At 42.3% G+C, this 17,918-nt stretch overlaps 1 protein-coding gene across 1 annotated transcript in view; it reads left to right on the top strand.

Annotated features, from left to right (window-relative positions):
• The window catches only part of TRMT2A (tRNA methyltransferase 2A), a 39,882-nt gene that overhangs the window by 2,069 nt on the left and 19,895 nt on the right, over positions 1-17,918 (top strand). The window contains exons 2-6 of the mRNA XM_075832574.1: positions 1,160-1,909; positions 6,426-6,534; positions 12,706-12,887; positions 13,631-13,745; positions 13,831-13,946. Of these exons, the coding sequence (XP_075688689.1) occupies positions 1,173-1,909; positions 6,426-6,534; positions 12,706-12,887; positions 13,631-13,745; positions 13,831-13,946 (1,259 nt within the window). The 5' untranslated portion in view covers positions 1,160-1,172. The remainder of the gene's footprint in view (positions 1-1,159; positions 1,910-6,425; positions 6,535-12,705; positions 12,888-13,630; positions 13,746-13,830; positions 13,947-17,918) is intronic.

Raw genomic sequence — 17,918 nt, 5'->3', positions numbered from 1 at the left:
CTGCAGAGAGGCAGGGACTCCTAGCATCATACATAACTATGATGCTAGGAGCCCGGCTCCCTGCACTGAGTTCGGTATGGGACTTCCGGCCGAAATACGTCCGTCCATTACGGACGTTAATGTGCTCGTGTGAACCCAGCATAAGACAGCACATACTGATCTAGCAGGATCCCTATGCGCTGAGTAAATGAATGGAGAGGAGTGCATGAGGCTGATTGGTCAGCGTCATGCACTCCCCTGTACAACGCCCACTTGGTCTAAAGTAAAAACACGCCCACTTGGGCATTAAGAAAGTAATTGGCATAAAGCTAAAATCGCTCCTAACGTGGTAAAATGATTGTATTTCTAAATAAAAAGCACTGCTGTCACCTACATTATAGCGCCAATATCCTTATGTAGGCGATAGGGCACTTATAATGTGGTGACAGTCTCTTTAATGAGTGGGGTTCTCCATAGGGAGCTATATCAAGTCCATCCTTCGGGTGAGATGTAAAAGGAACAGTCAAGGCAAATCTGATACTTTGCTATGCTTAGTGCAGAGCCTGAGGGGGCGTAACATGTCTTAGAGATTCAAAGAGTAAGGCTCCATGCACACGGCTATAGAATTGGTCCGTAATTGCGGTCCCATTCATTTCGGTGTCCGTGCCGTAGAGAGGCTCCGCAAAAGATAGGACATGTCCTATTCTTTGCTATTTACGGCCCGTACTCCCATACGTTATAGCTGTCCGCGGCCGGCTGTGCCCTTAATCCTGGACCGTGATTAAGGGCACGGTCGTGTGCGTGGGGCCATAATCCTTGAATCATGCAGTGCCTCTTCCGTCCCTATGCTACAATTCTGCACACATCATGTTATTTATTTATTATGCCATATTGATCTAAAAGTATAGAACCCCCTTAAAGTGTACCTGGAATAATCCACTAAATATTTAGTGATATTCTGCAGCCAGGGGTTTGTAGACCATTGTAAATGTCAGTTTTTGATTTGACTGTCCTGGGGCAACCACAGGGCATTTGACCTTCCTGTAGTTGCCTTAACTGGTTGATGTTCCTGCCTGTATTTTAAATGCATTATAATCCAGGAATAGTTCTTTTGATATTATTTCTTGAACATGAGTAGAGCTGTTGTTTCTGGCAAAATGGAAATATTTTTTTTTCCCAGGACCAAACACAACATGGAAGATTTGGAGAGTCAGAAAGGCTGCTCTGATGATCAATTGCAGACAAATACCACTAAACCTGAAAATCCGGAAGACAAATTAACAGATGCCAATAAGCTGGATAGAGATGAGACAAAAGCACATGGTGACGCCGTTGAGCCTCAGGAAGATGCTCCGGAAACTGGAGATGGCACAGTTCACATGGAGAGTGATAATGCAGCAGTAGCAAGTGAAACCTTGTTATGTGATGATTCAGTAGAAACCAGTGATGCTGGAATGTATAGATATATTAAGGATGATCTCTTCACATCAGAGATTTTCAAAGTAGAGATCCAAAACTTGCCAAAGTACATTGGCTTTAATGACATTAAGAAATTCCTTGCCAAATATGGATTAAATCCTCATAAAATTAAACTCATGCAGAAACAAACATTTGCATTTGTAACTTTTAAAAGTGAGGAGGAAAGAGACAAAGCTATGAAAGTCATACATGGAGTGATGTGGAAGAATCGATTATTGACTGTCCGGCTTGCAAAACCCAAGGCTGATCCCATAATGAAGAAGAGAAAACAAGATGATGATGAAAAGGAGCAGTCAAATAGTAAGAGGAAGGCTGTACAGGAGAACACTCAGGAGGAGCCCCTCAGTAAGCAGATAGCAGATGTGGTGACTCCTCTGTGGCAGGTTCCGTATGAAGAGCAACTGAAAATGAAAGAACAAGAATGTGAACATGTTCTGCAGAGGCTCACAAAGTAATTATTTTAATCTCTTACTTAATTCAGCTAAATTGTATTATGACCAGTTACATATAGCACAAATAGGGATCTACTAATACAGCACAGAATGAGAACATTGACAGCACAGCGCTCGGCTGTTTCCGTCAGCCTCATAGACTTTGAATGAAGTGGCACCGCAAATGCCCGGCCTCTGCTTTATTCAATCTACTGCTGGCCGCCATCTTGCGGCTGGGTGGAACGGGGGACAGATCAGGATCCTCTTTCTGGCGATCGGTGGGGGTTCCAATGGTCAGACCAGTGGATGGGTGAAAAATGTTGAAGGCCGGAATACCAATTTAATGGGGTTGTCCCATCCGGGCATCCCCTGTCCATATGTTCTATTAGGGACGTCATAGTGGGGACCCCCTTTATGAGCGAAAGTGAAGAGCTGCTGACAAGCAGTGGCTGTTAATTTTAATGGCTGCACGTAACACTACATTTTCCCCCAGCAAAATCTGCTGTCTCTGAATATTAAAGGGCTTGTCTTTGATGAGACAACCAAATTAAAATAAAAGTGGTTCTGATATTTAGCACTAGTTAGCCATATTAAAGTGGCCATACGGTGCCTGATGTTTTGGCTATATATGAGAAGTGAAGCTTCTGTTGATCAGAAGTGCTTTAGATAGTACAAGGATACAATGTAATATGTTAAGAATCGCAGTGCTACAAACTAAAACAGCCTTTTTATACCCCAAGGCCACAGTAATAAAAGAAAACTCTGTATGGAGACTAGAAGCCCCCCACTGCTTCTTCCAGCTAAGCAACAGTAAATTATTACATATTCAGATTTCCTAACTCCAGTAATAGGTCGCACCAGCCATCTTGTTGCCTCGCTGGTGCTCTTGTTCTGAATGTGAATGACTCATTAAGGTCCCTACTAGAGAGTGGAGATCGGCATGTCTCCCAGGACTTGCAAATGCTTAAAGAGGCTCGGTCACCAGATTTTGCAACCCCTATCTCCTATTGCAGCAGATCGGCGCTGCAATGTAGATTACAGTAACGTTTTTATTTTTAAAAAACAAGCATTTTTGGCCAAGTTATGACCATTTTTATATTTATGCAAATGAGGCTTTCTAAAGTACAACTGGGCGTGTTTAAAGTTATGTACAAGTGGGCGTGTATTATGTGCGTACATCTGGGCGTTTTTACTTCTTTTACTAGCTGGGCGTTGTGAATGGAAGTGTATGATGCTGACGAATCAGCATCATCCACTTCTCTTCGTTACCACCCAGCTTCTGGCAGTGCACAGACACACAGCGTGTCCTCGCGAGATCACGCTGTGACGTCACTTTATGCCCCAGGTCCTGCATCGTGTTGGACGAGCGAGGACACATCGGCACCAGAGGCTACATTTGATTCTGCAGCAGCATCGGCCTTTGCAGGTAAGTCGATGTAGCTACTTACCTGCAAACGCTGATGCTGCTGCAGAATCAACTGTAGCCTCTGGTGCCGATGTGTCCCCGCTCGTCTGACAGGATGCAGGACCTGTGAGTGACGTCACAGCGTGATCTCTCGAGAACACGCTGTGTGTCTGCACTGCCAGAAGCTGGGCGTTGTGAAGAGAAGTGGCTGATACTTCTATACACAACGCCCAGCTAGTAAAAGAAGTAAAAACGCCCCGATGTAACGAACACAATACACGCCCAGTTGTACTTTAACTTTAAACACGCCCAGTTGTACTTTAGAAAGCCTCATTTGCATAAATACAAAAATGGTCATAACTTGGCCAAAAATGCTTGTTTTTTTAAAAAAAAAACGTTACTCTTATGTACATTGCAGCGCCGATCTGCTGCAATAGGAGATAGGGGTTGCAAAATCTGGTGACAGAGCCTCTTTAACCCGTTAGTGACCGGCCCATCGTGTTTCTACGTCGGTCCCTAACGGGCCTTATTCCGATGCCATAGACTTTTTACGTCGGAATAAGTTTACAGAGCAGGCAGATGTCAAATCTCCCTGCTCTCAGCTGCTAGAGGCAGCTGAGGGCTGGGAGCGTCCCTGCTCTGCCGTGTGAGATCGATATAAGTATCGATCTCACACGTTTAACCCCTCAGATGCGGTGCTCAATAGCGAGCACCGCATCTGAGTGGTTTTGGAGAGAAGGATACGATCGCCGAGTGTCTGTGTCTCTAATGGCAGCCGGGGGTCTAATAAAGGCCCCCAGGTCTGCCTGAAGTGAATGCCTGCTAGATCATGCCGCAGGCATGACCTAGCAGATGCCTGTCCGTGTTAAACGGACAGGCAGTAATACACTGCAATACAAAAGTATTGCAGTGTATTATAAATGCGATCGCAGAATCGCATATTATAGTCCCCTAATGGGACTAGTAAAAAAGTGAAAAAAAAGTTTAATAAAGTTAATTTAAAAAAAATGAAAAACCCAGCTTTTCCCCTTACAAAATGCTTTACTATTAAAAAAACAAAATAAAGTTAAAAAGTTACACATATTTAGTATCGCCGCGTCTGTAACGACCCCGACTATAAATCTATTACATTATTTAACCCGCACGGTGAAAGTCGTAAAAATTTTAATAAAAAACTATGGAAAAATTGCTGTTTTCTGTGAATCCTGACTTAAAAAAATGTAATAAAAAGTGATCAAAAAGTCGCATCTACTCCAAAATGGTACCAATAAAAACTACAAGTCGTCCCGCAAAAAAAAAAGCCCTCATACAACCGCATCGGCGAAAAATTAAAAACTTTACGGCTCTTCAAATATGGAGACACAAAAACAAATAATTTTGAAAAAAAAGGGTTTTTACAGTGTAAAAGTAGTAAAACATACAAAAACTATACAAGTTTGGTATTGTTGCAATCGTAACAACCCGCTGAATAAAGTTATTGTGTTATTTATACCACACGGTAAACGGCGTAGATTTAGGACGCAAAAAAGAGGGGCGAAATTTCTGTTTTTTTTCTATTCCCCCCCCAAAAAAAAGTGAATAAAAGTTAATCAATAAATAATATGTACCTAAAAATGGTGCTATTAAAAAATACAACTTGTCCCGCAAAAAACAAGACCTTATACAGCTATGTCGACGCAAAAATAAAAACATTATAGCTCTTGGAATGCGACGATTGAAAAACGTAAAAAATAGCTTGGTCATTAAGGTCCAAAATAGGCTGGTCATTAAGGGGTTAACAAACAGCAGGACCAAAACATATATTAGGAAATTGGAAGGACAATTTAAAGGGTTATTCCCATCTAGAATATTATGGCATATCTCGGGCCCGCGCTTAAATATAGAATGGGTGTCACTAGACCCCGTCCCGCTTGGTGAGGCGGGCGCTGGCTGCCAATTCCATTATGTTCTATAGGAGTTACAGAAACATCCGAGCAACCTTTTTTATTTTTCTGTCGGTATAACCATATGAGGGCTTGTTTTTTTTGCTTAATGACATTTGAAATTTATGAATAGCACCGTTTTGGGGTACTTATAATTTAATAAATAACTTTTTTATTAATTATTTTTGGGAGAGTGGAAAAAAAAATCAGTTTTTGGGATTTAGAGCTATGGCGTTCACTGTGTGGTTTAAATATTATGTTAACTTTATTCTGCTGGTGGTTATGATTACAGCAATATGAAATATATTTAGTTTTTTTTTCATTTTTTCTGCTTTTACACAATAAAAACTTTTCATTAAAGTGTAATAAAAAAAAATTGTTTTTGTCTCGCCGTATTCCAAGGCGCATAGCAGTTTTATTTTTCTGTTAGCCTGGCTTTATGAGGGCTTTTTGTTGTGGGATGGGCTGTAGTTTTCACTGACACCAATTTGGGGCACATACAACTTTTTGATTACTTTTAATACCTGTTTTTGGGAGGTGGGATAAATAAAAAACAGAATTCTGAAATTTGGGTTTTATTTTTTATTTTTTTTAGTTCATTGTGTGAGATAACATGTAATTTTATAGTGTGGGCCATTACAAGTGCGGCGATAACAACCGTGTAGTTTTTTGTGAACATTTTTTTTTTTTGTACGTAAACTTTTTTTTTTTTCTCTCTAGGTTTTTTTTTTTTAGATTTCTAAACATTTTAACTTTGCTTTTTGCAGATTTTCTAATCCAACTAGGAGACTTGACCTTTCGATCGTTTCATAACTTCTATATTACATTGCAATACCCTTTGTATTGCAGTGTATTGTACCTGTCCGTGTCACCCTGACAGGCAAGTCTGTAAGTTCCTGCCCTAGACCTAATAAGTTCTCGTACATGGCACAATTGGGGTCCATTTTAACCCTCCTGCCAAAGACACCCTGTGATGGCGTTGCATTGGTGCCGATGGGCTTACAGAGGGAGCCCCCTCCCTCTGTAAAACAACTTTGTTGCTGTGGTTTTCATATAGAGGAGATTGGAGGCTGAAATATGTCGTATTGTTTTCACATAGCTGCGTTGTTACATAAAATTCATAGTGTAACATATCTGTGAATATTGAACGGGATTTGCTAATTCATGTTTGTGTTTTTTACTGTCTAATTTTACTTTTTTTACCACCAGGGAAATTGGAAACAATAACAAGGCCCTATTACCATGGTTGTTTGTGCAGAAACAGAAATATAATAAAGTGTGCTGCCCCTTGGAAGGAGTAAGACCTTCCCCAGTTCAGGTACTTTTTTTTTTCTACATTTTTCTAATGTTGGGATCACCTCCAATGACCGTTATAGATCAGACGCTGCACATTCGAAATAAAACTTTTGCAGAGGGCATCTACTTTCTTGCGCCAAATACATCATATTTGCAATTCCTTCGTTGTGGGGGTGGGAATTCTACAGGTAATTGTCATATCCCTGTAGTAAATCTATAGTAAATATGCTGTGTGTTTAAAGAGAACCTTTCACCTGCCCATACATGTGCAGCATGTAATAGGCAGGGCTGCACAAACCCTGGGGCACTTTACATATTTTTTCCTATCCTCCTTCATTATTTAGATATCGGTGCCGTTATATTTGGCGCCCTATATTTAAATAACCCCCTGAACTGCCAATGGGGCGTGTAATTGGCAAGGGGGCGTGTAATATCGCTGTGACACTGTCCAAACAGCTACTGGAGCTGGAGAGAAGAGAGCGTGTTCGTGCGTGTGCACGCTCTCACCCTTCAGTTCTCGACAGACAAGAACGACAAGACTGTGTGATCTCCCGCGAGAGATCAGTCTTGTTGTCCCTGTCTGTCGAGAGCTGAAGAGTGAATGAGAGCGTGTGCGCGCACAGCGCCGAGCTGCGCGTGCCTGCGCATCTGCTCTCCTCACTCCAGGTCTTGCTGTGACATTGTCCATAGCTGATTGGACAGTGTCACAGCGATGTTACACGCCCCATTGACAGTTCAGGGGGTTATTTAAATATCAGGCTCCAAGTATAACGGATATCTAAATAACGGAGGAGGATAGGAACATTGCCGCAGGGTTTGTACAGCCATGCCCATTACATGCTGCACTCAGCTGCACTCAGCTGCACATGTATGGGGAGGAGAAAGGTTATCTTTAACTCCTTCCCGCACCTTGCCGTTTATGCACGTCGAGGTGTGCAGTAACTTTGTGCACCTCGACGTGCAGTTACGTCAGTGCTTTGACAGTTAACCGCCACGCGGCGCTACACCGCACCGGCGGTTAACTGTGCAGGGTGTCTACCCTGCATTCCCTGTTGCTGATCAGCGGCCCATCGCCGCTGATTTCGGCAGTTAACCCATGAAATGCGGCGTACAATTGCGATCGCCACATTTGAGGTATTTAGCGCAGATCGGCAGCCGCCACGTGAAATCACAGGGGCTGGCGATGGTACCCATGGCAACCGGGCGCGAGACAATGGCTTCCGGGCTGCCATGTACAGAAGCCTATGAGGACCAGCTGGAGGCTGGTCCTCATAGGCTTCCTGTCACAGTGACTTTCACGTCACAATGACAGTTGGAATGCATTACACTACGTAGGTAGTGTAATGTTTTCCAGCAGTGATTAGAGCTGCAAGTCTAAGTGTCCCCTAGTGGGACAAGTAAAAAAAAGAATAAAAATATATATTTTTTTAAACTCGTTTTATTAAAAGTAACTGTCAGAGTCAAACCATCACATACATCAGGAGAACATTATACATTCAATAGTACATATGTCAGAAGAATCAATATATACAAAGGGATTACTCGCAGGTATCCATCATAATAACCCGTGGTTCGCAGACCACACACACATAATACAGGGTTCTCAATTAAATCCAACCCGACTTTTATTACATTACATCATGAGAATAGGAATACTCCCACATTTCAATATTCTACCACAACGCCCCAATCCTCTTGTACATCATACACTGAAGCACCTGGACGTGTCATCCTCCCGAATCTTTTACCCTCTCCCACCCCCAGCTTGTGCCAGAGCAGCTGTTAGCCCTTGGACTGTACAGTGAGTGAGATTCGATGAGCACCAACCTTCCCAGATCAGATCAAATTTAGCTGGCTTTCCCCGGTGTTTATACACTATTTTCTCAAATGGGAGCATGTCATTGACCATTTTACGCCAATGCACTAATAAAAATATTTTTAAAAAAGTGTAAAAATAAAAGTTATAACTGACATAAACAAGAACTGCTTTTATTATAGGAACTGCTTTTATTATAGGAAAAAAATGAACACTTAAAAAGTACACATATTTGGTATCTCCGCGTTCGTAACGACCCCAACTATAAAACTGTAATATTATTTTTCCTGCACAGTGAACACCGCAAATAAAATAAACGAAAAACAATGCCAGAATCACTATTTTTAGGTCACCACCCCTCCCAAAATATACAATAAAAAGTGATCAAAAAGACGCATGTACGCCAAAATGGTACCAATACAAACTACAACCCATCCCGCAAAAAACAAGCCCTTACACAGCTTTTTTGACTGAAAAATAAAAAAGTTATGGCTCTCAGAATATGGTGACACAGAAACTAGTTTATTTTATGAATAAGTTATTTTATTGAGCAAACGCAGCAAAAATGTAAAAAGGATATACATATGGTATCGCCGTAATCGTATCGACCCGCAGAATAAAATATCATGGTAATTTATAGCAATGAAAACTACAGATTGTCACGCAACAAATAAGCCCTCACACAGCTCCGGTGGTGAAAAAATAAAAGTCCTGGCTCCCAGAATATAGCGATGCAAAATGTGCAGTGTTCCAAAAGCGGATAAGATCAGGCGTCATTTATAAGTGCGAAACTGGCAACATATCTGCGGATTATTATTTATTTACCACATTATTCTACCCATCTTATTATGCCCCTGATGTACCCTGCACAGATTACATATGCCCCCACATTATGCCTCCTAGCATCGTAGTTATGTACGATGCTAGGAGTCCCTGCCTCTCCGTGGAACTACTGTCCCGTACTGAAAACATGATTACAGTACGGGACAGTTGTCCTGCAGAGAGGCAGGGACTCCTAGCATCGTACATAACTATGATGCTAGGAGCCCGGCTCCCTCCACTGTGTTCGGTCCGGGACTTGCGGCTGAAATACGTCCGTCCATTACAGACGTAACATGGTCGTGTGAACCCAGCCTTACAGAAAAAACTGTATTACAAATGAATTTCGTAAAAAAAAAAAAAAAATGTGTACATTTCACCTCTACTTTGCTTTATTTCCTGTGAAACGCCTAAAGGGTTAAAATAATTTCTGAATGTGGTTTTGAATACTTTGAGGGGTGCAGTTTTTAAAATGGGCCTCAAAGCCACTTCTGAACTGGTCCCTGAAAAAATAGCCTTTTGAAATTTTCTTGAAAATTCGAGAAATTGCAGCTAAAGTTCTAAGCCTTGTGAGGTCATAGAAAAATAAAAGCACGTTCAAAAAACGATGCAAACATAAAGTAGACATATGGGAAACTAGTAAATATTTTGTGTGGTATTACCATCTGTTTTACAAGCAAATACATTACAATTTCGAAAAATGCAGATTTTTGCAAATTTTCTCTCAATTTTGGTGTTTCTTACAAATAAATATTGAATTTAACGACAATTTTTTCAGTATCATAAAGTACAACATGTCATGAGAAAACAATCTCAGAATCGCTTGGATAGGCAAAAGCATTCTGGAGTTATTACCACATAAAGTGACACATGTCAGATGTGCAAAAATAGGCTGTGTCCTTAAGGCCAAAACAGGCTGAGTCCTTAAGGGGTTAAACACTATAATACATTGTTTTAGTAAATAAAATTGCCAACTAAAGGCCCTGTTACATGGGCCAATGATCGGGCAAAGGAGCGTTTATATGAACACCCGTTCCCGATCACTGCCCTGTTTAAACAGGGCAACAATCAGCTGATGGACGATCAAACGCTCATTCATTGGCTTATTTGCTCGTTCATGTAGCCGATAAAATGGTTGAAATATATGGGGACAAACCATCGTAGTAATGATTGCGCATCCCCATACATAATCGATCATTGCACCTTGTGAAAGGAGCAAACGAGTGCCAATTGACGAGCTGTCTTGTCGATGTACGCTAGTTTTCACGGTTGTGTTAAAATACCTTAAGGCAATGATTAGATGCTTTTGTTCCTTTCTCCATAGAAAAGCACATTAGTATTAAACTTGTCTAATTCCCACCTCTCCCCAAATGTGTGACAATCTGACAGAACTAAAGGTCCCCTTAAACAATCCGATTTCTGGCCGTAACAAGCGCCAATTGACGATACAACAAGTCTATCGGTGCTCGTTTCAAGGCCCTTTGACATGGCCGATACAAACTGTATGGGGCAAATGATCGTTAATACAACCGCTCAGTCCCCATACACACAGCATGTCTATTGACCTCCTCTGTTTACAAGGGGAGATGAGCTGCCGACAACAATGATTTTATAGCCTCATGCAGCGCTTGCTTGTTTGACGACTGAACGCTGCCGTATTTACACAAGCAAACAATCGGAAAAGAGTGTTCTTAAGATTTAAGATTATCGGCTCCTGTAAATGATGCGTTACAGTACACCGTAGTGAACTTTGTTTGTAATAAAACCCAGAGGAGGCTGCTAGCGTTTCACACTGTTTTGATGGTAAAAAAAACTGCTTTAGCTGTTAACTCAGATTTTATTTCCATTAATAACAAAATCGCTTCTCTGCTGGGTCAAAAAAATAAAATCTGTGACCACAGTGTTTTCCCTATATCACAGATAGACGCAGCGGCTTCTTTTCTGGCAGAACAATACATGGCTGTTTTTAAGAGAGATCAGCCTGTGAAAGCCAGGCTTTTTTGGAGCTGATTTTCAAAACTTTTTCGAAGTATATCTCCGAATTGCTTTTGGCATCGTCAATGGGAAATTTTAAACCTGTGCTTCTAAAACACCTCAATGAGTAACATGCACTTTTTTTTTTTAGGCTTATTTTTACGCAATGTTTTTTTCTAACAGCCTGTAAAATGAAGTCTCGTATGAACTGCACAGCTTTTTACCATTGAAAACAATGGAAGGCTGTTTGCAGGCATTTTCAAAGTGTATTTCGGAGCGTAATATGAGCATGTTCTGCTTTGAAATATGCCGGAAAATAAAGTGTGTGAACATGCCCTTAAGCAGCTGTGTGGTAAGCCCAGCAAACGTCTCCTTTTAGCTTAGCTATATTGTATATTTGGTGGGATATTGGGGGTTAATCGCAGTCACACCTGAATATTTTTAGAGCATTTGGAAAATCTTTCTAGAGCGGTTTCTATGAAAAAACTATGTCATGGTAGTAAATAAAGTCCTCTAGTTAAAAAAACAGTAGTCTATATATTCAACGTGCAAATAATTTGGTAAAGGACACATTTTCCCTTTTTTTTTTATGGAAGGTCCATTTACATGGGACTGCAGTTAAAGAGGCTCTGTCACCAGATTTTGCAACCTCTATCTGCTATTGCAGCAGATCGGCGCTGCAATGTAGATTACAGTAACGTTTTTATTTTTTAAAAACGAGCATTTTTGGCCAAGTTATGACCATTTTTGTATTTATGCAAATGAGGCTTGCAAAAGTACAACTGGGCGTGTTGAAAAGTAAAAGTACAACTGGGCGTGTATTATGTGCGTACATCGGGGCGTTTTTACTACTTTTACTAGCTGGGCGTTCTGACGAGAAGTATCATCCACTTCTCTTCAGAACGCCCAGCTTCTGCCAGATCACGCTGTGACGTCACTCACAGGTCCTGCATCGTGTCAGACGAGCGAGGACACATCGGCACCAGAGGCTACAGTTGATTCTGCAGCAGCATCGGCGTTTGCAGGTAAATCGATGTAGCTACTTACCTGCAAACGCTGATGCTGCTGCAGAATTAACTGTAGCCTCTGGTGCCGATGTGTCCTCGCTCGTCCGACACGATGCAGGACCTGTGAGTGTCGTCACAGCGTGATCTCTCGAGAACACGCTGTGTTTGCACTGCCAGAAGCTGGGCGTTGTGTAGAGAAGTGGATGATACTTCTCGTCAGAACGCCCAGCTAGTAAAAGAAGTAAACACGCCCCGATGTACGCACATAATACACGCCCAGTTGACTTTTACTTTTAAACACGCCCAGTTGTACTTTGGCAAGCCTCATTTGCATAACTACAAAAATGGTCATAACTTGGCCAAAAATGCTTGTTTTTTTTAAATAAAAACGTTACTGTAATCTACATTGCAGCGCCGATCTGCTGCAATAGCAGGTAGGGGTTGCAAAATCTGGTGACAGAGCCTCTTTAACGCTGATGCAGTAGAAGTGCATTCCCAAAGAGTCGACATTCAGCTCTTCATGTATACGTTGTTTTTTTTTTTGTCTGTTACATAAAGGATATTCTATTTCTCTCAGACAGAGTACAGAAACAAATGTGAATTTCTGATTGGTGCTGGTGCCCATAATGAAGATAAAACTGTGGGATTTCGACTGGGAAAGTACAAGGGAGGAACTTGTGCAGTTGTGGAGCCGTTTGATACTATTCACATTCCCTGTATCACCAAGAAGGTTGTCAAGGCTTTTCAAGAGTATATTAGGTAGCGTGAACTTTTTATAATCCTCCTTCTCTGCCAAATAGTCACTAATGTTTTGTTTTTAAGAACACTATTCCTGAATGTCCACTGCAAATTTGTCATCTCTTGTTTTTTACTTTGGTCAAATTGTTGTTTTTTTTTTTTGGCACAGATGCAGTATCTTTTAATCTCTAAAGTTTTATAGGGAAAATAGGAAAAATATACTCCCATGTATAAACCCACCAAATTATGTATATTTTGCCCAACCTACATCATCGCTAAAACACCTGTCTCCCTTTTTTTATAATGTGTCATCTGCCTTTTGGTGGTATGAGTATAAATGGGTGCAAAGTATTTGTGTACAGAAATGTAAGACTAGACTAGAGGGTCTTGACGTAATGCAGTTAATAATTGGTGCAGATTTGATATAGCTTATATTATATCTCTAAGCTGCAAGCGATATAAGAGAATCCACATGCCACGCTGCCACTTACTCGAAGAGTTATCTTTGGCTTTACTGCAAATTGCCTGCATTCGGGTCCTAGTGCTAAACAGTGCGCTTACTTTGAGCGCTGTGTTTAGCCCTGTGACGGAAAGCGGATCATTTTAGCTCCCTGACAACTCAGGAGGATCGGGCTGATACATAAATCAGCAGCTCGAATATATATATATATATATATATATATATATATATATATATATATATATTGTGGACAAACATTTTATACACATCTGTTTTCATGTAGCTGTGTATTTGTATACTGCAGGGCATCACCATATGTAGTCTACAGCCCAGAGTCCTATGAAGGCCACTGGAAGCAGCTTACTGTCCGGAGCAGCAGAAAGGGTCATGTTATGGCCATAGTATATTTTCATCCGCAGGTATACAATATCTCTTATGTGTTGTTACAGTGTATAATTGTACTACTATGCTTTTTTTTAATATGAAGAACTTTTTTTTTTGCAGAAACTGATCAAGGAAGCTCTGGCAGAGTTAAAGTCTTCTCTAGCAAAGTTTTTCACAGATGGACCAGGAAAAGACAGCGGAATCACCTCCCTTTATTTTGTGGAGGAAGGTCAAAGGTGTGTTGTTACGAATATACACTTTGTCTGAAATGATGGCTTCTTTGCTGTTCAGTCTTGCTAAATTTGCCTCAATTGGTTCTCGCTGTTTCCCTGGCAATAAGCTACAAACTGTCAGTTCACATTAACCCCCTCACGACTGCCATATGGCTATATACGATCTAACTGCCGACGCCCCGTGCATTTAGCACGTGTATAAACGTTGACAGCGTGGAACGGGTTTGAGTGCAGTGCTGCTTCAGTGTGAGTAGCACTGCACTCTCATATCGGCCAGGACTTTGAGAGCCCTGGAATACACCCCCCACTGTAGATGGTGCCACCCACAACCCCCTGTAGGCAGCGCAAAACCCTCTGTAGATAGCACCACCTAAGCTCCCTCCAGCATCGGATTCCCCTCCTAGAGGGAGCCCCCGCCGTCTTTCCATACCCGCTGTAGATAGTGCCACCCCCCCTGCAGATAGAAACCCCACCGCTGTATATAGCATCGCACCCCCCCACTGTACATAGCGCCACCTGAACTGACTCTAGTGGCGGAATCCCCGATGTCAGATCGCACTGGCTGGGGATTTCGCTTCTAGAGAGCGCCCCTGACGTCACGGTCCATTTGGACAGTGACGTTAGTGGCTCTCGGAGCGGAATCCCCGGCCAACACTCTGGCCGGGGATTCCGTTACTGGAGAAGCCCCTGGTGTCACTATCCATATATGGACAATAACGTCAGCGGTTCTCTCTAGGAGCGGAATCCCCAGTGTCAGATCGTTCTGTGCCAGGGATTCCGCTACTGGAGAAGCCCCTGGCGTCGCTATAAATATATGGACAGGGGCTACTACTGGAGCGGAATCCCCACTTTGGCAGGAGATTCCGCTTTTAGAGTTAACCCCTGACGTCACTGTCCATATATGGACAGAGACATCTGGGGCTTCCTGTAGGAGCGGAATCTTCGGCCAGAGTGATTAATCCTACAGGGAGCTACAGTGGTGCTATTTACAGAAAGGGGTGCCATTTACTAGGGGGGGGGGGGGGGTGGCGCTATCTGCCGCTGGGATATTGCTAAATACAGGGGGATGTTGCTGTCAACATGGGGGGTGGCACTATTTACAGGGGGGTACTATATACAGGGGGTGTGGCATTATATTGGCACTATATACAGGGGACACTTTGGCTCTATCTACATGAGCACTGTCTGCGCTGCGGCACTATGTGGGCATTATCTACAGGGAGAACTGGCACTATGTGGGCATTGTGGCAATATTTATAGTGGGCACTATCTATGTGGGCAATATGGCACTATCTACAGTGAAAACGATCAACGGGCGGGAAATGGATTTAAATTTTGAGAAACATTGATGCAAAACAGCCATGAAAAACTGACAGTTAATTCGTTGTTGACTGCCATTTTTTTTTACGGCCGTGTATTTATAGCTCTCTTCACTCTTCCCTCACAGCGGTCCAGGGTGACGGAGAGAGAAGAGGACTAATTGTTACAGAGCTCTAGAGTGTATGGGGATAGATAGATAAAAAAAATTATTATGATTTGTCTGCGCATAATAAAAATTAACAACACTGAATTAATCTAATCTAGAAAATGAAAGCCTCATAAGTCTTGTAAAAAACAAACTAAAAATAGTTGTGATATTCAAAGCGGTTCCAAAGATGATATTGCTTAAAAAAGTGCATATCAAAAATGGAAAATTAGACCTGGACACGGTCATCAAAGGGTTAATTGTAATGTAAAAAAGAAACCGTGAGACGCAGCAGACATGCGGCAAATCTCAGCAAGACTGCGCCTATACGTTAACCCTTTCGCTGCCAGGACATTTTGCACCTCTGGTAGACGAGACGTACTTTTGATTGGTACTGTTTTGGGGTACATGGGACTTATTGATTAACTTTTTTTTTTTTTATCCTTTTATTTTCATCTGAATCATTATACAGCAAAAACATAAAATATTCGCAGAAAGCATACATGTATAGCAATACAAAATAATAAAAAGTTATTATCCATTAAAAGTTCCAAAACACAATGCACAGCAGTCCTCTGATCCAGCAGAAGAGAAAGTAATATTGGAAACTGAAAACATGAATATTAGAAATACATGTCAATACAGAATGACCAATACTAGCAGTACTGTGGGCACCATGGCGACCAGAACCAAAACCACTACGCATCTCAGAACACCTATAGATATAGCCTGTGTCAGAGAGGGGATAAAAAATGGAAGCAGACCAAGAGAACCCAGAGCACTTCTGACGGATCCGACAGATCACCCCCCCCCCCCCCCCCCCCAAAGCACAGCAATGTCTCCATCAGTACATGGCATGCACTCCCTCTGTTCCCAGCTAACGGACTCTGAACTCAAACTGCAGGGAAACCTACCCTCCCCTCCCTATGGAACCTATGCATACAGCAAATAATCATCCGACTCACAGAACTCTCTCCACTCCTGCCAAGCCAAACTCACATTCCCTGAAGTCATATGATGGGCCTATGTTGCCTCCTCCATTCTCTACAGATGTAGTATCTCCTGAAACCAGTCAGTAATCGTAGGCACGCTGCTGGTCTTCCAAAGACGTGGGATAACAGTGCGAGCTGCGATCAGCAGAAAACTAATCCGAGTTTTCGTATATCTTTTGACCACACCAGGGAGCATGGAGAGAAGCAAAAGTATTGGGAAGCACCTGACTTGTGATCTTGTGAATCCTGTCCTCTACTGTAGACCAGAATGTGTGTATTAATGGGCACCCCCACCAAATGTGCAACATAGTACCACCTGCTCTGTTGCACTGCCAACATTCATCTGGTACCGCTGGATAAAAGGAGTGGAGCAACGCCGGGACCCTATACCACCTCGATAATATCTTGTAGTTAGTTTCCTGGGCCTTACAAGAGATAGAGAATTTATGACACGAGGCAAATGCTTTCGACCAGTCAGCTATCGACGGAGCGAAGACAACTCCCTCTCTCACCCCTTCACAAAGGATGGAGGTGTATCATTACTTAAGTCCTGCAAAAAATTGTAAATTATAGAGATAGTTTTAACTGGAGGAGTAGAAGCAACACACAACTGCTCCAGCGGTGTCAGGTCTCTATGCAGACACAGCTTCGTCTTATCATTATAGAATTGTTGTATCCGCATAAAATCCCAATGTCTAACCGATGATCTCTCCATTTCCGGGACCAATACTTCGAAAGACCGAAGACCCTGAGTCGTTAAAACATGACGAAAAGTCAGAGGCGAAGGTCTAGAGGAGTAGGTGAGAAAATTGGGATGCAGCCCAGGGGGGAAATCAACATTGTGGGATATCGACACAATCGGACCATCTGAAGGTATCACCATCGCTAAACCCCGGAACCGTTTATATGTGAGAACTACTTGTCCTGCTACAAAAGGGAGGAGAGCGCTGCATCTAGCTGTGTAGTACTTCAACCTAAGCCACGGAAGTGCAGTGAGGGGAACCGGTGCCAAAAAGTCCTCCAACCTCACCCATAACTTCGAGTTTGCATGATGGAACCAGTCCAATATTCTAGCCCTTACCGCTGCAAAGTAATAGGCCAGACAGTCAGGGAGCCCCAATCCCCCACACCGCTTTCTCTTTAATAAGAGTCGCTTTCGCAATCCTAGGTGGTCTACATCGCCAAATGAACCTGTTCAAGGCTTTATTTAGCAGAAGAAAAAACTGTCTAGGGAGTGTACATGGAACCGTCTGAAATAGATACATCAACTGAGGCAGGACATTCATTTTTACAGCACTTATTCTTCCCAACCAAGAAAAATCCTTGCCATCCCATTCGGCCAAATCAGCTCTAAGAGCTTGGAGAATAGGCAGAAAATTGAGAGAGTAGGAATCTGCAAGATCCACAGGTATCTTCGCCCCCAAATACTTCAGAGAGCCAGCCTTCCATGAGAGAGAATAATTACTACGCAACTGCCCAGCTTCAGAAGCCGGTAAAGAGATGTTCATGGTCTCACTC

The sequence above is a fragment of the Rhinoderma darwinii genome, chromosome 1, assembly GCF_050947455.1.
Source record: "Rhinoderma darwinii isolate aRhiDar2 chromosome 1, aRhiDar2.hap1, whole genome shotgun sequence".
NCBI lineage: Eukaryota > Metazoa > Chordata > Amphibia > Anura > Rhinodermatidae > Rhinoderma > Rhinoderma darwinii.
The sequence above is the reverse complement of the archived record's forward strand: the minus strand, read 5'-3'. Positions and strand labels throughout refer to the sequence as shown.